The sequence below is a fragment of the Phocoena phocoena genome, chromosome 7 (genome assembly GCF_963924675.1).
Source record: "Phocoena phocoena chromosome 7, mPhoPho1.1, whole genome shotgun sequence".
Lineage (NCBI taxonomy): Eukaryota > Metazoa > Chordata > Mammalia > Artiodactyla > Phocoenidae > Phocoena > Phocoena phocoena.
Genome location: NC_089225.1, coordinates 106,286,780 through 106,310,698, shown reverse-complemented (window position 1 = coordinate 106,310,698; position 23,919 = coordinate 106,286,780). Strand labels below are relative to the sequence as shown.

The following is a 23,919-nucleotide window of genomic DNA, read 5'->3' as shown; positions in this document are numbered from 1 at the left end:
AATGTCTGAAGCCTCTGACTTCCCTATAATGTTACTACTAATAATAACATTCCAAGACTGACTTCACTTAGGACGATCACCACCCTAACTTTATAATTCAGTTCTTCTAAAATATTTCTAGTAGAGCCAATTTGAAGAATTTTTGAATATGTCATCGTCCCAAGCCAACTCCTGGAAAAAAATAATGGCTTTACTTGTAATTATGCTTTTAAAATAAATTTTAATTGAGGATAAATTGCATTAAGAAATATCAGGCTGACAGCTACTGATGGGCATTCAGGGCAAGGATGCTACAAACTATTTATATAAAGACCATGACTCCACCTAATCATCAAAATCAGCTTAAACCCAACTGTACTTCATCTTTGAGTGTTGTCCATGGAATAAGAAACAACTAAAACCCCCAAAGAACCTCAAACATTTGAAGTCATGAGTTATTCCTATAATAAGATCAAAAGTTCAAACATTTGGGCAAAGAAACAGTTTATGATGAGTTAAAGTACATTACACCAACTTAACCAATAAATCAACTCTCTGTAGATAATACACAAATGAAAGATTATGTTTCTGTGCTGGAAGAGGTGAATATAAATATTCTTGGGAGATAATAAATAGCTAGAGAATAATGTACTAACAGTTCCACTAAAGTTAATCAAATTTTTGTACAACTTCTGTGTTCTTTCTCCTATGTGGAATTCTATCTACTACAACTGAATATATGGATACCTACAATCAAACAATATGATCTCCTAATTATGGAGTTGCTCAAGGTTTCTTGTCCCTTGCAAGGTACAAGGGCCAAAGAGCCAAGGTAAATGTGAAGAATGATATTTGAGAATTAACTGGAGCTTTCATTGTGGAGTATTCCTAGAGTAAAATCCATCAGGAAACACCATCCTCCTGACACCCTGCAGCCCAGACAGTCCTTATCTCTCTCACCTGCTCCACTTTTTGGTAGTGAGCTCAAGGATTCCTGGGGTTCTTCTTCATCACACACTTCTGAACAGGTACTGCTTCCTTCTGATAAATAGAATGAAATCTCTTGGAATCCCAGTGTATGACCAATGGAAACTGTAGTAGGAAAACACTCCCAGAGACAACCAGGAAGACCAGAGCAGCTCAAGTATCTCCAAGATGGGAATGTCCTTGCCCTTAGACCCTCCTGCCTTTGAGCTCACCTGACCTAGAGGTTAACATGGCTCCCGTCACTATCATCAGAGGCTGAAAACAGTCTACCCATCTCACTCCCTTCTTATACACTAATTTTCTCTGTCTTTTTCATCCTTTCCAGTTGGCTCTATATATTTCTTCTGTATGGGTATGTGAAGGGGAGTAGGGTAGGAAGAGAGAAGAAAGATGGAGATTTTCCTCTCTGCAGACAGAAAAACAAAGATTCAATTTGGGAGTTGAAATCACAATTACCTTCTCCATCACATAGTGGTTGACTAGGCAGCTCCTCTGGTTCTTCTTTGTTGGTCATTTGGGAAGCTTTAGGATCACAGGACACTAAAGAGAAACAAGAAAATGAGCTGAGCCAGGATGCTCAGACCACAAGTGAGACGAGGAAGAAGAAATTGGCAAGGGTCGCATGATGAATGGAAGGCACAGAAAGACAGGAAGGATAACTGATCTAATCTTTGGACAACAAAGGTCACCAGGTTTAAGTGGGAAAGTAATATGATCTGATTTCCATCTTGCACATAAAAATTGTGCTAAAGTGGAGAAAATGGGCAAGATGGGAGCAAGAGAAAATGGGACATTCAAGTTCCATTTACTGAGAGAGCAAACCCTGTAAGAAAAGGACATTCCAGTTTCATGGAAGAAGATGTTGGTTTCAATTTTGGAAGTGTCAGTTCCTGAAAGACATCCAAATGGAGAGGGCCCTGGGATAAATGTCTTCAGGTAAATACATAGATGGATGACCTTGGAAGATGGGTCTGCCTAGCAGGCATGTGCTTGAGACACATTCTGTTACCTGAGAGTAGCTGAGGCTGCCAGGGAGAGAGTTATTACTCTATGTTATGGACACCACTCTCTCAATGGGGCAAACCTAACTTGGAAACTCACTACTGGGATGGAAGATGCTCCTGACTGATATGCATACTTCAGCATTCCAGGATCCTAACTTCTCTCCTCTCTTCCCTGTACAGCTGTTTTCACTCTATTGATCTGATAAAACTCTTTCTCGACATAGTTTCTCTGCACTTCCTTGCACTTTTTTTTTCGTATTTATTTGCCTCTCTATATAGTTTCTCTAATTTTTATCTTTGTATCTCATTTCTTACTGAGGTAATTCCCTTTCTACCTTGTCTTCCATTTTCTCCTTTTCTCTTTTTCTCTGGGTCTTCTCTTTCTAGATGCCTGTAAATTTTCCTTATTTTATATATTTTCCTCATGCTCACAGATCCCTTCTCTCAAACTGACAAAAGTCCTTCCATTTTCACATGGACCACAGTGCTGGAGAGCCTTCCCTTATTAGCTCTATTCTAAGTCTCCCACATGACCTTTCTAAATTGCAAGCTTATCAGTCATTCACAAAACTTACTTCCATGCTCCTTGTACGTCCGAAGTAAGCTGAAAATGATCTCCTTGCCTCAACTGCCATAACCTGATGACATTTGGATTTTATATGCATTTAATAAAGTCACCCAGGTACTTGTGGTTTGGGACTCCAGCCTACCTTTGGCACATCCTGTTTTCCTATGTTCTCCATGCAGGGGTGCTCTCCCCACTCAGTTCAGCTCACCTTTCTCCTTAGTCTCTCTCACAGTTTTGGAAAAAACAAAACAGAAAATCGACACAATTCCATGTGTATGTATGTGAATATGAAGAAGAGAATGGCAAGATGAGAGAAGGGGGGATAATTTTTCCTATTTATTGAGGAGTTTAAATCATAATTACCTTCTCCCTCTACTGGTAGTAGGCTGAGCACCTCCTTGGGTTCTCCTTCGTGAGTCATTTGGGGAGTTTTGGGATAACAGGTCACTGCAGAGAAACAAGGACATGATGGACCATGGAGGGCGATCAGAAACAGACCTCGATTGGCTCATGCCAAACATGATGGAAAAACCATATGTCTGCTCCAAGCACTGCTTCTGAGAGCCACGCCATCTCCTTCTGCTTCTTTGCCATCTGCACCTCTTCTCTCTCCTTCTCAGCATCCTACCCACAGTTCCACCTCCACACAGCTCTGTTTCCTAGCTGTGCATCTCTTTGATTGTCTGTGTTTCTCTCCTCATCTCTTGTCTTCAGGTCTTGGGGTTTGTTTGTTTGTTTGTTTTTCAGTGATAGTGTATCCCTTTTCTCCTGTTATCCTTTCTAACTTTCTTATTCTAGATCTCTTCAAGCCTAAGTGGTTGGGTCCATTTCTATACTTCCTGTCTCTCAGTGGTTTCCTTTCCCTCCCCACCAACATTAATTTTTCCTTAACTAAATCTTCTCTTGGACCCTGGTTCTCTCCCCTGGGAACCTGCAGAACTCCTTGGGTTTCCTCTTCCTTTTCTGACCACATGACCCCACGCTGACTGTCAGCTGGCTTCACACAACTGTCACCCTCAGTGACATACCCAGGATGCTGGTGCCCACTCTTCCTTTTCTACCTTGCCCTTGCAAAAATAACCTCCATGCCCTTCTGTTTCATTTCCCCAACCATAAAATAGAAGTTACAACAGTTTGTATACCTGTGTCTTAGGGTTTCATGAAGGTAAGAGGGGGCTTGCACAATCCAATAATCTGATGGAGACTGTACACATTGTCTCCCAACCCAGTTCTCTTTCTCATTCTCACCCTTTCCACACATCTCTGCTTCTTCTATTTCTATCTCAGTATCTTGCTATTGGAATCTCTTGGTACTTCTCTTTGTCCTGATTTGTTTCTTTTCCCATGTCTCTTCCCACCTGCCTTTTCTCTCTCTTCCTTTCCTGATGCTGAGCTTTCTGTCTTCTCCCCATCTCTCATGCTGTTTTTTTCTAGAACTAGGAATTAGAAAAGGTATCTCTGAGGTGGTCTATAACTTCCATGTGATTTCACCAGATTAGTGAGCAGAATGGAGAGTGGAGTGGACCAAGAAAATTGTTCCAAGCACAGGGCTAAGTGTGCAAAGACTCAGATGAGAAAAAGTAATCAAAATTAAAATTACTGCAAAGTTTTAAACAAACTTTAGAAGTCGTTGCAGGAGAGGCAGACATGAGGCTGGAGCCATGGGAAGGAAAACAGGGAAGGATTTCAAACTTTTGACAACAAAAAGTTATTGATTTAAGGTAGGAAAGTGAGATAAGCCAACCTGCATTTTCAAAGGGTCATCTAGTTGAGTTGGAGAGAATGGATATGGTGGGAGGATGACTGGAGGAAGGTATGAGACCATATAGAGTCTGTTGCCCTGGCTCTAGTTCCAGAGAGAAGAGACATCTGACTAGGGCTTCCGTGTCAGGTGTGGCAACAAATGGATGAGTAAGAGACAAGTTAAAGGTATAGTTAACTAAACTGGATGATTGATGGGGTGTGTGAGTTGAGGGAGGGAAAAGAGTCATTGGTGACCCCTAGGTGTCTACCTAAAGAATGGAACAATAGCGTTCCATACTGAGATAGGGAACACGGGGAAAGGAGGCAGATCTGGCATCAAGAAAGATGGTATATGCAACTATGGAAGTGACTTGTATTGAAGTTCCCGAAAACCATCCAAATGGAGATGTCTCTCAGATCCCTGTACAAATATAGTCAGGCACTTAGATGAATGAGCTTACAAGGCAAGTTGGGGCCAGAGTTAGGAATTTGGGGATCATTAAGTTATAGATAGAGCATACAAGAATGGCTGAGGGGAGGCCCATTGCCTCTGAGTGTATTACAGGTGCCACTTTGATAATTGGAGGAACCATAATCTGAAAACTCATGGCTAACATGTTCAACTCCTAGTGTTAGAAGTTGCTTCCATGCAGCAACTCTTCTTTCAGTCCCTACAATGTCCCAAACCATCTTCTCCATCCTTGTACATGGTGTTCCCTCTCTACAGATGTTTTACTCTTCTCCTTTATCTTTTTCTCTATGTATAACTGTTATACTTTCCTCCAGTCTTTCTATTTCTTAGCACTTTCCCTCTCTGGGTCTTTCTCTAATGTCACATTCTCTATCTTTTAAACTCTGTACCTTGTTTGATTATTGAGTTGAGCTCCTTTCTTCTATGGTGCTCATTTCCCTGCTTCTATCTGTTCTCTTTAGTTCTTAACTTCCTGTTTGTAATGTTTCAACTTAAAATTTAAATCTAAAAATTAAAATTTCAGCCTTTCTGTATATTTTTTCCATCTCACATATTCCTTCTGCAAATCATCAAAGTTCTCATTTTTTGCCACTGACAAACGAGTAGGGATCCTTCCTTCCCCTTGGCAGGCTCGTTTCAAATGTCTTTGACATGAGTTTTCTATTTTGCGATTATACCCACTATGCCCATGTTCCTGGCACAACCTCGAGGAAAGCAGGTTGAAAATTATCTCCCCTCCCTGACACCACATTCTAACCTGGTTCTATTTCGATTCCACATCTATTTATTTTTTTTAATTTTTATTAGAGTATAGTTGATTTACAATGTTGTATTAGTTTCTGCTGTACAGCACAGTGAATCAGTTATACATATACATATATCCACTCTTTTTTAGATTCTTTTCCCATATAGGTCATTACAGAGTATTAAGTAGAGTTCCCTGTGCTACACAGTAGGTCATTGTTAGTTCTCTATTTTATTATATTTTTAATTTTTAAATTAATTTTTAATATCTTTATTGGAGTATAATTACTTGACAATGGTGTGTTAGTTTTTGCTGTATAACAAAGTGAATCAGCTATACATATACATATATCCCCATATCTCCTCCTTCTTGTGTCTTCCAACCACCCTCCCTATCTCACCCCTTTAAATTAATTTTTATTGGAGTATAGTTGAGGTATAATGTTGTGTTAGTTTCTGCTGTACAGCAAAGTGAATCAGTTATATATATATATATATATATATATATATATATATATATATATATATCCACTCTTTTTTAGACTCTTTTCCCATAGAGGTCATTACAGAGTGCTGAGTAGGGTTCCCTGTGCCACACAGTAGGTTCTTATTAGTTATTTATTTAATATATAGTAGTGAGTATATGTCAATCCCAATCTCCTAAATCAGCAGTTCCCAACCTTTTTGGCACCAGGGACTAGTTTTGTGGAAGACAATTTTTCCACGGACGTGGTGTGGGGGGTGGGGGATGGTTTAGGCGGTGATGAAAGCGATGGGGAGCGGCAGATGAAGCTTCACTGGCTTGCCCACTGCTCACCGCCTGCTGTGCGACCCAGTTCCTTGGACCGGTACTGGTCTGCATCCCAGGGGTTGGGGACTCCTGTCCCAAATTATGCTTACCCCCACTTTCCCCCTTGGTAACCATCAGTTTGTTTTCTACATCTGTGACTCTGTTTTATAAATAAGTTCATTTGTACCATTTTTTTGGATCCCACTTATAAATGATATCATATGATATTTGTCTTTCTCTGTCAGACTTAATTCACTCAGTATGACAATCTCTAGGTCCATCTATGTTGCTGCAAATGGCATTATTTCGTTCTTTTTATGGTTGAGTAATATTCCATTTATATATGTACCATCTTCTTTATCCATTCATCTATCAATGGACATTTAGGTTGCTTCCATGCCCTGGCTATTGTAAACAGTGCTGCAATGAACACTGTAGTTCATGTATCTCTTCGAATTACTGTTTTCTCCAGATATATGCCCAGGAGTGGGATTGCTGGATCATATGGTAGCTCTATTTTTAGTTCTTTTAAGGAAACTCCATACTGTTCTCCAAAGTGGCTGTACCAATTTACATTCCCACCAACAGTGTAGGAGGGTCCCCTTCTCTCCACACCCTCTCCAGTATTTATTGTTTGTAGGCTTTTTGATGATGGCCATTCTAACTGGTGTGGGGTGATACCTCATTGTAGTTTTGATTTGCATTTCTCTAATAATTAGTGACGTTGAACATCTCTTCATGTGCTTTTTGGTCATCTGTATGTCTTCTTTAGATCTTGGAGAAATGTCTATTTAGATTTTCTACCCATTTTTTGATTGGGTTGTTTGTTTTTTTGATATTGAGCTGCATGAGCTGTTTGTATATTTTGGAGATTAATCCCTTGTCAGTTACTTGGTTGCAAATATTTTCTCCCATTCTGAGGATTGACTTTTTGTTTTATGGTTTCCTTTGCTGTGCAAAAGCTTTGAAGTTTCATTAGGTCCCATTTGTTTATTTTTGTTTTTATTTTCATTACTCTAGGAGGTGTATCAAAAAAGCTCTTGCTGTGATTTATGTCAAAGAGTGTTCTGCCTAAGTTTTACTCTAAGAGTTTTATAGTATCTGGCCTTACATTTAGGTCTTTAATCCATCCTTATTTTTTCTTTTAACTCACTTCCTGTTTGTCTCTCCTATACATAGTATTTCATTAAACCTATGCAACCCTGGGACATAAGTTTAAAATGATCTCTCTCCTCCAAACCCCAATCTGGTTGTATTTAGATTCCATATACTTTTAAATAAAATTGAAACTACTTAGGCAACTGCATGTGGTGGCCCCAATCTACATTTTTATTATTCTGTGCCCTTAAATTCTCTACCCAGAAGCCCCTCCATTAAGGCCCTTAGTCCCTCTTTCCCCCTTGCCTCCTATATACCTGAAGAAAGCAACCAGAGCCTAAGGAAAAGTGTGTGTTTGTGTTTGGGGGAATGAAGGGAAACGTCCCTTGCATACAGACATGCAAACAAATTAATGAGATAATTGGTCACTTAAATCAATATTAGCTCCCCCGTTACCTGCTTGCAGTTTGGGAATCTCTTCAGAATTGCCTTCGTTTGTCCCTTGAAGAGCTTTGGGCTCACAGGAAACTAAAGAAAAACAGAAAAGACCAACCAGACATGGTGATGCGGTACAGATCTCAGAGTGGTCATGCTGAATTCTGGTGTTCAATGGTCAGGTGAACTTCTCCTTGGGAAAAGATACTGTTGCTCCAAACACCTCACTTTAGACACACCAGAGCCTTGCTCTGCCTTTTTTCCTTCCCGTTATCCCTTAGTCACCTTTCTCCTCATTTTTCTGTCCCCACACATGGTTGTTTTTGTGCCATGAAGGATCACACACCTCCTTTACTCTGGGCTTTCCTCCCAGTCGTCTTCTTCTTCTTTGCCCTTCAGTGTTCTTTGACAGTTTTCCTACTCATGAGTCAGTTTTCTTTTTTTTTTTTAATTGGTGTATAGTTACTTTACACTGTTGTGTTAGTTTCTGCTGTACAACAAAGTGAATCAGCTATACGTATAGTGATATACATGTATATGTATACTGATATATATCCCCTCCCTCTTGGACCTCCCTCCCTCCCACCCCATCCCACCCATGTAGGTCATAATAGAGCACCAAGCTGAGCTCCCTGTGCAATACGGCAGCTTCATACTAGCTATCTATTTTACACATGGCAGTGTATATATGTCAATCCTAATCTCCCAATTCACCCCACCTCTCCTCTCCCCTGTGTCCATTCCCTACATCTGCATCTCTATTCCTGTCCTGCAAATAGGTTCACCTGTATTTTTCTAGACTCCACATAAATGCATTAATATACGATATTTGTTTTTCTCTTTCTGACTTACTTCACTCTGTATGACAAACTCTAGGTCCATCCGTATCTCTACAAATGACCCAATTTCATTCCTTTTTATGGCTGAGTAATATTCCATCATATATATGTACCTAAGTCTTGGCTGCCCTGACCCTCTGCAGCCCCACACGATAGTCACCATAGTAAGTCATTGAGGATGCTGGTACCCTCACTTGTTTAACTGCTTTGACTGCTAACAGACCCTTACACACTTCAGTGCTTCTATTTCTTTACCTATAAAACAGGAATAAGTAGCATTTTGTCTGTTACATCCATAACTTTGTGGAGAGAAGAATGACATCTTGTTTGCCAAAATTCTTTGAAAAATCAGTCACATAATAAATAATAGCTGACAAAAATTGTACTTTAGATTTGGGAGCAATTGATCTGAAGGACCATGTTTCTTTTGGGGGTTTTCCAATGTTAGACACAAAATAATAGCATTATAGCCAAATAGAATAATACTTAGTTTTTATTCTTTAGAGAAGATAAAGGGCAGGTCAGTATAAATTCAAGTCTTTACTATTAATAGCTATGAGAGACATCACCTTTCTCCAGCATATTGCTACTAGAATGCACTTAGGAATATTTATGTTATTTGTTATGTTATTTATGTTATTATGGACTCATGGGATTCCAAGACACACTAGATCTTTTGACTGTGGAGTGTGCTCAGGGTAAAAAGCATCAATAAACACCAGCTCTGAATTCAGCCACCTGACACCCTCGGCTGGCAATCCCTCCCCATCCTTACCAAGCTCACATCTTGGTGGGATGTTCCAGGCTCCCTGGGGCTCTTCTCCATCACAGGCCTCCCAACAGGCATTGTTGTTCCCTGCAGTAAAGAATGAAATCCCACACACATCTCAATTTATGACCAAGGAGGAATCACAGCAAGAAAATAACTAGAAAATCAACAAATCCTGAGAAACTGGAAGGCCCCACTCCCCAAAATAACCTGACCTGAAGGTTAACTTTGCAACAGCAGCTTTCACTAGGGGATGAGGAATTCATCCATTGTGGAAAAATCTCCCTTGCCTTTTTTTTTTTTTTTTTACATCTTTATTGGAGTATAATTGCTTTACAATGGTGTGTTAGTTTCTGCTTTATAACAAAGTGAATCAGTTATACATATACATATGTCCCCATATCTCTTCCCTCTTGCATCTCCCTCCCTCACACTCTCCCTATCCCACCCCTTTAAGTGGTCACAAAGCACTGAGCTGATCTCCCTGTGCTATGCGGCTGCTTCCCACTAGCTTTCTATTTTACGTTTGGTAGTGTATATATATCCATGCCACTCTCTCACTTTGTCCCAGCTTACCCCTCCTCCTCCCTGTATCCTCAAGTCCATTCCCTAGTAGGTCTGCATCTTTATTCGCATCTTGTCCCTAGGTTCTTCTGACCAATTTTTTTCTTTTTTTTTAGATTCCATATATATGTGTTAGCATATGGTATTTGTTTTTCTCTTTCTGACTTACTTCACTCTGTATGACAGTCTCTAGGTCCATCCACCTCACTACAAATAACTCAGTTTCGTTTCTTTTTATGGCTGAGTAATATTCCATTGTGTATATGTGCCACATCTTCTTTATCCATTCATCTGTTGATGGACACTTAGGTTGCTTACATGTCCTGGCTATTGTAAATAGAGCTGAAATGATTTTTTTTTTTTTTTTTTTTTTTTTTTTTGCGGCGTGCGGGCCTCTCACTGTTGTGGCCTCTCCCGTTGCGGAGCACAGGCTCCGGACGTGCAGGCTCAGTGGCCATGGCTCACGGGCCCAGCCGCTCCACAGCATGTGGGATCTTCCCGGACCGGGGCACGAACCCGTGTCCCCTGCATCAGCAGGCGGACTCTCAACCGCTGCGCCACCAGGGAAGCCCCTGAAATGAACATTTTTGTACATGACTCTTTTTGAATGATGGTTTTCTCAGGGTATATGCCCAGTAGTGGGATTGCTGGGTCATATGGTAGTTCTATTGTTAGTTTTTTAAGGAAGCTCCATACTGTTCTCCATAGTGGCTGTATCAATTTACATTCCCACCAAGAGTGCAAGAGGGTTCCCTTTTCTCCACACCCTCTCCAGCATTTATTGTTTGTAGGTTTTTTTTTTTTGCACTACACGGGCCTCTCACTATTGTGGCCTCTCCCGTTGTGGAGCACAGGCTCCAGACGCGCAGGTCCAGTGGTCATGGTTCACGGGCCCAGCCGCTCTGCGGCATGTGGGATCTTCCCAGACCGGGGCACAAACCCATGTCCCCTGCATCGGCCGGCGGACTCTCAACCACTGTGCCACCAGGGAAGCCCTGTTTGTAGATTTTTTGATGATGGCCATTCTGACTGGTGTGAGATGATATCTCATTGTAGTTTTGATTTGCATTTCTCTAATGATTAATGATGTTGACCATCCTTTCATGTGTTTGTTGGCAATCTGTATATCTTCTTTGGAGAAATATCTATTTAGGTCTTCTGCCCATTTTTGGATTGAGTTGTTTGTTTTTTTAATATTGAGCTGCATGAGTTGCTTGTATGTTTTGGAGATTAATCCTTTGTCAGTTGCTTCATTTGCAAATATTTTCTCCCATTCTGAGGGTTGTCTTTTCATCTTGTTTATCGTTTCCTTTGCTGGGCAAAAGCTTTTAAGTTTCATTAGGTCCCATTTGTTTATTTTTGGTTTTATTTCCATTTCTCTAGGAGGTGGATCAAAAAAGATCTTGCTATGATTTATGTCATAGAGTGTTATGCCTATGTTTTCCTCTAAGAGTTTGACGGTGTCTGGCCTTACATTTAGGTCTTTAATCCATTTTGAGTTTATTTTTGTGTATGGTGTTAGGGAGTGTTCTAATTTCATTCTTTTACATGTAGCTGTCCAGTTTTCCCAGCACCACTTATTGAAGAGGCTGTCTTTTCTCCACTGAATATTCTTGCCTCCTTTATGAAAGATAAGGTGACCATATGTGCATGGGTTTATCTCTGGGTTTTCTATTCTGTTCCATCGGTCTATATTTCTGTTTTTGTGCCAGTACCATACTGTCTTGATTACTGTAGCTTTGTAGTACAGTCTGAAGTCAGGGAGCCTGATTCTTCCAGCTCTGTTTCCCTTTCTCAAGATTGCTTTGGCTATTCAGGGTATTTTGTGTTTCCATATGAATTGTGAGATTTCTTGTTCTAGTTCTGTGAAAAATGCCAGTGGTAGTTTGATAGGGATTGCATTGAATCTGTAGATTGCTTTGGGTAGTAGAGTCATTTTCACAATGTTGATTCTTCCAATCCAAGGACATGGTATATCTCTCCATCTATTTGTATCATCTTTAATTTCTTTCATCAGTGTCTTATAAATTTCTGCATATGGGTCTTTTGTCTCCTTAGGTAGGTTTATTCCTAGATATTTTATTCTTTTTGTTGCAATGGTAAATGGGAGTGTTTTATTAATTTCACTTTCAGATTTTTCATCATTAGTGTATAGGAATGCCAGAGATTTCTGTTCATCAGTTTTGTATCCTGCTACTTTACCAAATTCATTGATTAACTCTAGTAGTTTTCTGGTAGCATCTTTAGGATTCTCTATGTATAGTATCATGTCATCTGCAAAGAGTGACAGCTTTACTTCTTCTTTTCCAATTTGGATTCCTTTTATCTCTTTTTCTTCTCTGATTACTGTGGCCAAAACTATGTTGAATAATAGTGGTGAGGGTGGGCAACCTTGTCTTGTTCCTGATCTTAGTGGTAGTTTCTGATCTTAGTGGTTTCCTTTTTTATACCACATTCTCTTTCTACTTCTTCCCTTTCCATTTGAACCTTTACATTTTATCCATCTCTGCCTCTGTTTCTTTCTGCTGGTGTCTCCTAGACTGTCTCTTTCTCTGTTTCTGCAACTTTTGTCTTGTTTCTCTGATGTTGCTCCTTCTCTCCTATCCTTTGTCTTTCAACTGTTTCTTTCTAGCTTTCTCTAAAGAAAGGCCTCCCTGCCATAGTATGTTTTAAATAGGATTTACCAGAGTGAGGAGGTTAAGTGGAGGGTAGTAGAATGTGAAAACAGTTCTGAATAAGGCAGAAAATGTATGAAAATGCTCAGATATGAAAGATTTAACAATTAAAATTATTGGGGGAGTAAATGAGACAGAAAAACAAATATCATATGATATTGCTTATATGTATGTGGAATTTAAAAAATGATACAAATGAACTTACTTAGAAAACAGAAACAGACTCACAGACATAGAAAACAAACATATGGTTACCAAAGGAGAGGTGGGGGAGGGATAAATTAGGAGTTTAGGATTAACATATACACACTACTATGTATTAAAAAAGATAACCAACAAGGACCTACTGTATAGTACAGGGAACTATACGTAATATCTTGTAATAATGTATAATGGAAGAGAATGTAAAAAAAGAATATATATATATGAACATATATGTATAACTGAATCACTTTGCTGTACACTTGAAACTAACACAACATTGTAAATCAACTATATTACAGTAAAATTTTAAAAAATAAAATAAAATACAAAATTTAAAAATAAAATTATTGGGGGAAAAAGTTTATACTATATTGAATTAATAGTGCAGGAAGCAGGTGATGAGGCTGGGGAAATCGATACAGGGCTTATCATGGGTAATCTTGGATGCCACACAGAGAAACATTTATTTAATCCTTAGTGTATTAAGAAAGTATGTTGGAACATAACACAATCTAATTTTCATTTTCAAATGTCCCATGTAGTTGAAGTGCAAATAACACATTTGTTGGAAGCAAGATTAGAGGAAGGTCATGAACAGAAGACTGTTGCTTTGAGACCCATGGCAGAGGTCTGAAGACTTCGGGGTGTGACAGATGGACAGCTTGGAGATATTCTGGAAGAGAAATGACTATACTGGATGAGTAACAGGCATTTATTTGAGGGCAAGAGCAGTCACGGTGACGCCTAGACTTCCAACTTGAAAACCTATGAGATAATAAGGATCCATCACTGAAACATGAATGCTGAAGAGGAGTTTAGATCTAGCTTGAGTGATGAAGACACTACTTTTAGTTCTGAAATGCCAAGTTAAAAGTTCTTGAAAGAATTCATGTGTAGATATCTAGCAGACCATTGTCTTTGAGTCCACGGATAAAGGTACTCTGAAGGCAATCTAGGGTGGTGATTTGGTCATAGGAATCACTGGAATATTCAGGGAGAGGACTATTGCAATGTGAGTATTTTACAAGTGCCACTTCGATGGTTAAGGACAGTTTAATCTGAAAACTCACAGCTAATGTTGCCAACACTTGTGCCCAAAGTTGCTTATATACAGTGCTCTTACCTCAAGCCTACAATGTCCCGATCTGCTCCTCTCTCTTTTATTGTCTTTTCGCTCTCAACCTGTTTTCCATCCATTCTCCTTCAACTCTTTCTCCTCATAGTTGCCTTTGTACGTCTGCCTGACTTTTCCCAATTCTTAGTATTTATTTTCCTCTCGGTCTTGCCCTTTCCATACTTTTCACTCTCAACTTTTATCTCTGTTTCTTGAGAAATTTTTCAGTTTATCTCTTCTCTGCGGTGTCTTACACTTGCTCCCATTCCATCTGTTTCTCCCACTTTATTTTGACCTCTGTCTCCCAACACTATTCAACTTTTGTCTCTCTGTGTGATTTCATCCTCCAGGTTCTCCCCTCTCATCATCTCCAAAACTCTCCTCTTGGACTCTGACTACAGTACCAGGGACCTCCAACTGGCCAGTTCTCCCGGGTGAACCTGATATGCCATGATGTTTCCAAGTTCCTCTTAGTTGTTCTGTGAAATTAATTGAAAATTATCCCCTATCTCAACCTGGAAGAGTGGGATTTTAGAAAACTGGATCCATTCATGTAATTTGTCACATATGACACCCTATCTACCTTTTCAATTTTCTCTTTTTATATTCCCCATTAATGGATGCTCCATCTACTCAGGAGTTCAGATTCCTTTTCTCACTGTCTCTGTTGCATATGTGAGCAGCTAGGAGAAGAAGGGGGCAGGTAGGAGAAGTGGGGGCTAGCAGAGGCCTAGGATAGGAGGCCAAAGGTAGGCTTTGCTTCCATGAAGACAAGAAAACAAAGATTTAATATGGAATTGATAAATTAAATGATTGTTACCTTGTCTGTTATATGGCAGTAAGCTGGGTACATCTTCTAACCTTATTACATTGTTCATTTGGAGAGGTGACTGTTCCAAGGACACTAAAGAGAGCGATAAGAAAAAGACAGAACTCAGACAGTATCCAGAGAAGAGACATCTGTGTGCTCAAGATGAACTCTGATGATGTTCAAGTTCCAAGGACCCTATCTGAGGCCCAGCAGAGCCTTGCTTGCCTCTTTTTCATTGAGATGCACATATCTTAAGTGTAAAACAGCTCTGTGACCAACATCACAGTCAAGATTTGGAACATTTCCACCATGCCATTCAGTTTCCAACCACTATAAGCAACCACTGTTTTGATTTCTATCACCATTAACAAGTCCTTCCTTTCTGGTACTATACTTGTCTGTACTGATGCTCACATCAATAGGATCACATAGTACATACTCCTGTGACTGGCTTCTTTTTCTCAACATAATGTTTCTGAGATTCATCCATGTGGTTACATATACCAGTAGTTCATTCGTTATATTGCTGAATAGTATTCCATTCTATAAATATATCACCGTTTATTTTCTCTTATTGATGAGAATTTGAATTGGTTCCAGATTTTAGCTATTTGGAATAAAGGTACTATAAACATTGTTGTACAAATATTTGTGTGAACATATGTTTTCATTCCTTATGAGAAGATACTTAGGAGTAGGACTTCTGGGTCGTGGGTTATAATTAACTTTATAGGAAACTGCTAGTTTTCCAAAGTGGTTATATCTATCACTTTATAGTCCAACTAGCAACGTATATAAAGGAGTTCTAATTGTTCCATAGTCTCATCAGCATTTGGTGTTGTCAGTATTTTTAATTTTAGCAATTCCAGTAACTGAATGGTAGCTCGTTGTGGCTTTTCCCCAATGACTAATGAAATTTGCATTTCCCCAGTGACTAAGGATGATATATACTTTGTTTGTGTGCTTATTGGTCATTTTATGTCTTCTGAGTGAAGTGTCTGTTCAAGTCTTTTGTCCATTTTTTAAATTAGTGGTGTGTCATTTTATTATTCTTTTGTAGGAGTTCTTAATACATTCCAGGTACAATCCTTTGTCAGATATATGTATTGCAAATATTTTCTCCCAGTCTATGACTTGTTTTTTCCTTTTCTTAATGGTGTGTTGGATTAGTAGTTTTTAATTTTGATGAAGTGCAATTTACCAAGTTTTTCTTTTATGGTCTGTGCTTTTGCTGTCCTATGTAACAAATTTTTGTCAACCCTAAATTTGCAAGGATATGCTCCTGTGTTTTCTTTTAGAAGCTTTATCATTTTAGCCTTAACTTTTAGATTTGTGATCCAACTTGAATTATATTTTGTGGATAGTGTGAAGCAGGAGGGGAGGTTAATTTTTTCTATGTTTGCTCTGCCTTATTTTCCATCTTTTTACAATCTATTCTACTTCTCTTCATTTCTCACATTTGTACTTACAGTCCTCTTCCCAACACTGTGTCTCCCCGATGAAGGATTGTGCATTCTTGTTTCTGATGGCGTCTCTCTCCTTGGTCACTCCTGTCACCTTGTATTTCTGCCTCTCTCTTCCCCAGTGAGGCTTCTGGCTCTTCCCCCTTTGTCTCTCTAGTTTTTCTCTTCCAACTCTTTATACCCTTTATACCTATGCTATTCCAGTGTCCTACCCTCTCTGTCTCTTTGTGGTTTTTTTACCTCTCCCATTTACCACAAAAACCAGATACGCTTTCTTGGTAAGTAAATGACTCCTCACCCTAAACTCTGATCTACTCCTCTGCCCCTTGAGGAGAGGAGCAGGGTCCCTTGGAGCTCCCTGGGGCCTCCTTTCTGAATTATGAACACATCACATCCCCCTTCCTCCCTCCCTGTATGTGCTACCATACTCAGAGTCAGTCATCCAGGCAAATATTGGACTGTCAGTCAACCTTACTGCTTGTTCAGATTCTCAGGCACACTCATTCATCATTTCCTGGATTTTTATTGTACCATTTGGGTCACGAGATAAATCTTCTTCCTTTATACTCATCTGCATGCATCACTGATATGCTCCAGGTAGGGTGTCACCTAGATCACATTAGGAATGTTGAAGGATTTGTTTCCCCTTCCTTTCATAATGAACCTCTATTCTTTACTAATAACTATTACGAATCCTTCCACCACCTCATTCTCATTCCCGCTATTCTCAGTGGTAGATGAATCTCTAAATATATTTTTGATACACTTTGTACTTTCTAATATACATTTTATACTTTTAGCTACTTGTCTTTATTAAAAAGAATAAGTATTATTATTAAAATACATCTGAATGTTACATAAATGTATTAATACATCTCTAAAATATATAATATCTGAGGTATAAATCCAAATTAAGGATACATATTAATGGCATTCTGCAAGGCCATTCTTATGGCTTTTTCTTACATTTGTCATTTCCAAGAAAAAAAAATCAACATTTAACAAACAACTAAATTTATTGTAGACCATTTGGCTTAAGGATGGAGACATTTTCTTGGGCTTGAAGGCTGTTTCACTCACTGAATCACTAACTATCTTCACACCTCAGTTTTTTCTCCTGAAAAATGGGAATAACAAAACCCTTATGACAGGATTGTTATGAGAATTAAGTGAGATGCTACTGGTAAAATGATACCTGGGTATAGTAACTTAGCAAGAAATCATAATTTTCAATTAATGTCTTATTGTTAGAATTTAGTGATTAATTATTAGTAATAATATGAATGAAAAGATGATTAAAAGCTAGAAACGGTGCACCCTGGTTACAAAAGTAAATAAGGCATATGTGAGCATTAAACACGTTGATGCACATGAAGCGCTGACCTTACGTCTAGTGATCTGTGAATGTTATGCGTTGTGACTATTGTCATAGTCAGAGTTATTACTGCCCTTTGTTCTCTTCGCCCCTCTTTACTCCTTCGCTTCTCCTTTCTTTCTTTTACTCCTTCCCTTCTCCTTTCCTTCTTTTCTACAGAACACCATCTCTTCCACACCCTCCACACAATTACTGCTCACTCTCTTCCTCTCTTTTCTTTTATTATGAGTACTGTTTACAACTGTTCCTCCCTTTGACACATCAAAGGCTTCTTCTTTGGACTTGTCACAAACCCTTACTCCTTCCCAGATCCACTGAATTCCTGGCTCACAATTACTGCTGTGAGTCCTCCCCCTTAATTCTGCCTCATGGTTGCAGTGAGATCTTCTCTCTTGGGTTCATGTCCCATCTTATTAGTTATCACATCTGCCTAGCAATATTCTTGAATTCCAGATCTGGCTGGTTAATTGGGAGCCCATACAACACACCACTGCTCTGGCTTCCCCATCTCCTGCTGCATCCCTTCCCCAGGGTGCACTCTCCACCCAGGAGCTCAGTCCCCTGATCCATGATCTCCTTTCCTCTTAGTAGATGAGACAGCAAGCTTCTATCAAGTCAGAATTACCTTGTTCATGGTTTAATTGTAAGTTGAGTGTCTCCTTTGTCTCTCCTTCACCAACGGTTTGGTAATGGAAGTTTTCACGAATCACTGAGAAGAGAAAGGAAAGGCAGTTAGAGATCCCAGACAGTGACCAAGAGCTGCATCTCATAGTTACACATCCAGGAAGGCTGGAACCATCCAGTCCTCAGGGAACCTGGACTTCAGTGGGTCTCATGTGACCTTTGGCTTGACGTTGCTCCTGGAATCTAACAGCTGTTCCACATCGAATGTACCTCTCAAGTTTTAAAAAAGAATGGACATATGAAGGAGAAAAACCATATGATCATCGCAATAGATGTAGAGAAAGCTTTCGACAAAATTCAACACCCATTTATGACAAAAACCCTCCAGAAAGTAGGCATAGAGGGAACTTACCTCAACATAATAAAGGCCATATATGACAAACCCACAGCCAACATTGTACTCAATGGTGAAAAACTGAAACCATTTCCACTAAGATCAGGAACAAGACAAGACTGCCCACTCTCACCACTATTATTCACCATAGTTTTGGAAGTTTTAGCCACAGTAATCACAGAAGAAAAAGAAATAAAGGAATCCAAATTGGAAAAGAAGAAGTAAAGCCGTCACTGTTTGCAGATGACATGATACTATACATAGAGAATCCTAAAGATGCTATCAGAAAAATACTAGAGCTAATCAATGAATTTGGTAAAGTAGCAGGATACAAAATTAATGCACAGAAATCTCTTGCATTCCTATACACTAATGATGAAAAATCTGAAAGTGAAATTAATAAAACACTCCCATTTACCATTGCAACAAAAAGAATAAAATATCTAGGAATAAACCTACCTAAGGAGACAAAAGACCCATATGCAGAAATTTATAAGACACTGATGAAAGAAATTAAAGATGATACAAATAGATGGAGAGATATACCATGTCCTTGGAGTGGAAGAATCAACATTGTGAAAATGACTCTACTACCCAAAGCAATCTACAGATTCAATGCAATCCCTATCAAACTACCACTGGCATTTTTCACAGAACTAGAACAGAAAATCTCACAATTTGTACGGAAACACAAAAGACCCTGAATAGCCAAAGCAATCTTGAGAAAGGGAAACAGAGCTGGAAGAATCAGGCTCCCTGACTTCAGACTATACTACAAAGCTACAGTAATCAAGACAGTATGGTACTGGCACAAAAACAGAAGTATAGATCAATGGAACAGGATAGAAAGCCCAGAGAAAAACCCACACACATATGGTCACCTTATCTTTCATAAAGGAGGCAAGAATATATAATGGAGAAAAGACAGCCTCTTCAATAAGTGGTGCTGGGAAAACTGGACAGCTACATATAAAAGAATGAAATTAGAATACTCCCTAACACCATACACAAAAATAAACTCAAAATGGATTAAAGACCTAAATGTAAGGCCAGACACTGTCAAACTCTTAGAGGAAAACATAGGCAGAACACTCTATGACATAAATCACAGCAAGCTTCTTTTTGACTCACCTCCTAGAGAAATGGAAATAAAAACAAAAATAAACAAATGGGACCTAATGAAACTTAAAAGCTTTTGCCCAGCAAAGGAAACCATAAACAAGATGAAAAGACAACCCTCAGAATGGGAGAAAATATTTGCAAATGAAGCAACTGACAAAGGATTAATCTCCAAAACATACAAGCAACTCATGCAGCTCAATATTAAAAAAACAAACAACCCTCCAAAAATGGGCAGAAGACCTAAATAGACATTTCTTCAAAGAAGATACACAGATTGCCAACAAATACATGAAAGGATGGTCAACATCATTAATCATTAGAGAAATTCAAAGCAAAACTACAATGAGATATCATCTCACACCAGTCAGAATGGCCATCATCAAAAAATCTACAAAGAATAAATGCTGGAGAGGGTGTGGAGAAAAGGGAACCCTCTTGCACTGTTGGTGGGAATGTAAATTGATACAGCCACTATGGAGGTTCCTTAAAAAACTAACAATAGAACTACTATATGACCCAGCAATCCCACTACTGGGCATATACCCTGAGAAAACCATCATTCAAAAAGAGTCATGTACCAGAATGTTCATTGCAGCTCTGTTTACAATAGCCAGGACATGTAGGCAACCTAAGTGTCCATCAACAGATGAATGGATAAAGAAGATGTGGCACATATATACAATGGAATATTACTCAGCCATAAAAAGGAATGAAACTGAGTTATTTGTAGTGAGGTGGATGGACCTAGAGACTGTCATACAGAGTGAAGTAAGTCAGAAAGAGAAAAACAAATACCATATGCTAACACATATATATGGAATCTAAAAAAAGAAACAAAAATGGTCAGAAGAACCCGGGGGCAAGATGGGAATAAAGATGCAGACCTACTAGAGAATGGACTTGAGGATATGGGGAGGGGGAAGGGTAAGCTGGGACAAAGTGAGAGAGTGGCATGGACATATATACACTACCAAACATAAAATACATAGCTAGTGGGAAGCAGCTGCATAGCACATGGAGATCAGCTCGGTGCTTTGTGGCCACCTAGAGGGGTGGGATAGGGAGGGTGGGAGGGAGGGAGATGTAAGAGGGAAGAGATATGGGAACATCTGTATATGCATAACTGATTCACTTTGTTATAAAGCAGAAACTAACACACCATTGTAAAGCAATTATACTCTAACAAAGATGTTAAAAAACAAACGAAAAGAATGGACAGTGGAAAAGTTGTAAGTAGTGGTCAACCCCCTTCAAAATGATCAGAAAACAGTGAAAGCCAATTTAAAATAAATAATACACATGAAATGTGTTTTGTAAATTCTATGTGCAACTAAGACCAGGGAAGAAGCAGAGGGATTTCTTCAGGAGAAAGGTAATATTTCTAGAGAAATACACCTACATTATAGAAGAAAAGCCCTAACATCTTTCAAAGATGGAGATTTAGAAGGAAGGAAGGAAAGGAGGGAGAGAAGAAGGAAGGAAGGAAAGAAGGAAGGAAAAAAGACCTTGGGTCAGGCAAGAAGACCTGTTATAAAGAGATATACAGTGAAGGGGAACTAGTACTTCCCTGGGGTTGGATGGGTGGGGAGAAATCCAGAAAACAAGGAAAGACACGTTGTGAAAGACACAGACAGGAAATGAAAATTTTCTGAAAGGCACAGATGGGAAGTGAATACTAACACAACTGTACCTCCTGGGGGCAATACTCACTGAGGGGTCAGGGCAGTAGGGAGATGCTTTTTCCATCCCCAAGACACGTTGACTTCATGCCCAGGCCAACTTTGGAAGAGGACATGGGGGTAAATGTTATGTGGGTGAGAGGTTTAGAGAACATAAGGAGGCCTAGGCATGAAGTCAACATGTCCTGGGGATGGAAAAAGCATCTCCCTACTGCCCTGACCCCTCAATGGGTATTGCCCCCAGGAGGTACATTTGTGTTACAGTTGCAGGCATTTCAATGATGGGGGACAGGAGGCTTCTCTGACCCCTCTTACCAGCATCTTGGCTCTGGGCCACTGACAAAAGGGTCTGGGAGGCACCAGCGGCAGCCTCCCCTGGGGGCAGGTGGGCAGCTGTGCTGAGCCAGGCAGTGGGCAGTGCAGCTTGAGGGCAGCAGCAAGCCTCACGTGTAGGAGATCTCAGCACAGGAAGCCCCGGAAACTAACACATGTGATGTGGGTCCTGGGGTCCAGGGAGGGGGATCCCTACAGTACAGGGAGAGGATCAGAGCCCCTGAGATGTGGGCAGGAAAGGTAACTGCCATTCCCTTCCTACCCATGGCCTGGGGATGTTCTGGCTACAAATATAATATTGACTTGAAATTTGTGGCTAGGTATTTCATTTCCTTTATTCCTTTTTCTGACTTAGATATCACACTGGAGAAATGAGATAGCTCTTATTTTACAAGATATAATTTTCACAAATAAACACATCTCATTCTTTATACTGACTTCTTTTACTTTTTCTCTGTTTAAAAATCCTTTATTACATCTTTATTTCCCAAATAATAAACTTCAAATTCCTTGGCATAGGGTGTTAGACCCTCAAAAATCACCTCCAACTCCCCTTTCCAGAACGAGCTTCCAAGCCCTCCCACCCATGCTCCGTTTTTCAACCACATGGTTCTGCAGGTCCACTGTTCCTTTCCTACTTTGTAGCTTTCACATTCTGCCCCCTCCCCAATGCATGGGTATGTGCTGGCCTTCTCTTGTGAATTCTCCATTCTTTGTTCTGGCACAGGACTGCATTGAATGACAAATCTTTTAATACAAAGAAAAGCTTTCCATCTTTGAACATGTCTGCAAGTATCGGATAGGGCTACCTCCTTTCCTACAAAAGGCATAATTCATGCCTTCCTCCAGAAAAGTAGAGACTCAAATCCTATGTTTCTCAGCACCAAATTCAGGTCCTGGCTGAGCAATCATTTGTGGGATTACTTGGCTAAGGTGTCACCCCCACTATGTGTAAGCTCCATGAGGACACAAGTCATGTGTGTTTTCTACTCTATTGTATTCTCTCTCTGCCTGTCATGTAGTAGTCACTCAATATAATAACTGTCAAATATAATGAAGAGTGAATGAATGAATCAGTGAATGAAGTGGACTTGAACCCCCAAAAGTTGTTGAAAGTTATAATTACCATTTTGGAAGTTTCTGCAAATATGAAGTAAATCAGGATAGGCCTTCAGGTTAACTCTGCTGAACAGGGCATCCAGAATTGTCTTGTCAAATTTCTTCTCCAGTTCACCAAGAGCATCATACATCACTCTATCCACCGGGACCAGATTTGCACAAGCTTCTTGAAAATGCTTAAAAATATTGATTGGTGAATTATGTAGCTTTGAGTGTATGGGTTATAGGAGACTCGGATTATAAATAGACTAATTGTTCTCTGGTGAAATATTAGAATGTTACACAAATTTGGATGACTTCTAAAATATTCTCCATCATAAAAATAGACTCTTATTTTGTTAACCTGCCTCTCTGACATTGATGGTCACTTAAGAGAGCAATTTTGAAGAATAAAAGTAGGTTCAAAGTAGAATGTTGTGTGAGGGCTTTAAGAGCTTGGACAGGATGCTTCAGGAGTGGCCCTTACTGGTACTGAGAGGCCATTTAGTTGACCAGACAATAACCACTGCCCTTCCCTCCAGGAAACCATGTAACCACTCTCCCCTTCTGTGAACGTTGCCAAAGGGCAAATAAAATTCACAAAGACAAAAAGAAGACTTGTCCTCAGTATCCCCAGGAAGGCCCATTTTTAACCTTTACCTGTATTCTGTATCTGGAAATGTCTAAAGTGCAAGAAACGATTTGGAGAGTGAGCAGCAGGCATCTGCTTCCAAATTTATCCTACCGTGACACGACTTCCCTATGAGTTCAATCACTTCAGGTTCGAGGGTGTAAAATAAGAAGGCTTTGTAATGAAATGTTGCCCAACTCACTTATTTGCTTTAATTTTGTTATTGTTATCATATTGTATCAAAATATCTAAGATGCTCCCTACCTACTCACCATTCCAATGTTGCTACATCTCCACCGCCATGCGCCTCCCCTATTTACTACAGAAGAAGGGATGTTGTCTGTGATGCTGCTTCTCCTCTCACCTCCTAACTTATAGGATGGCGAACGTCCCTGTTCATAGGA

General features: G+C 39.6%; 1 protein-coding gene across 1 annotated transcript in view; it reads right to left on the bottom strand.

Annotated features, from left to right (window-relative positions):
- Positions 1 to 23,919, bottom strand: part of LOC136125446 (nuclear body protein SP140-like) — a 60,759-nt gene that overhangs the window by 36,596 nt on the left and 244 nt on the right. The window contains exons 2-7 of the mRNA XM_065880185.1: positions 22,913 to 23,081; positions 18,260 to 18,343; positions 14,806 to 14,889; positions 7,842 to 7,913; positions 2,902 to 2,985; positions 940 to 1,020 (exon numbers count right to left, since the gene is read on the bottom strand). Coding sequence (XP_065736257.1) covers positions 940 to 1,020; positions 2,902 to 2,985; positions 7,842 to 7,913; positions 14,806 to 14,889; positions 18,260 to 18,343; positions 22,913 to 23,081 — 574 coding nt within the window. The remainder of the gene's footprint in view (positions 1 to 939; positions 1,021 to 2,901; positions 2,986 to 7,841; positions 7,914 to 14,805; positions 14,890 to 18,259; positions 18,344 to 22,912; positions 23,082 to 23,919) is intronic.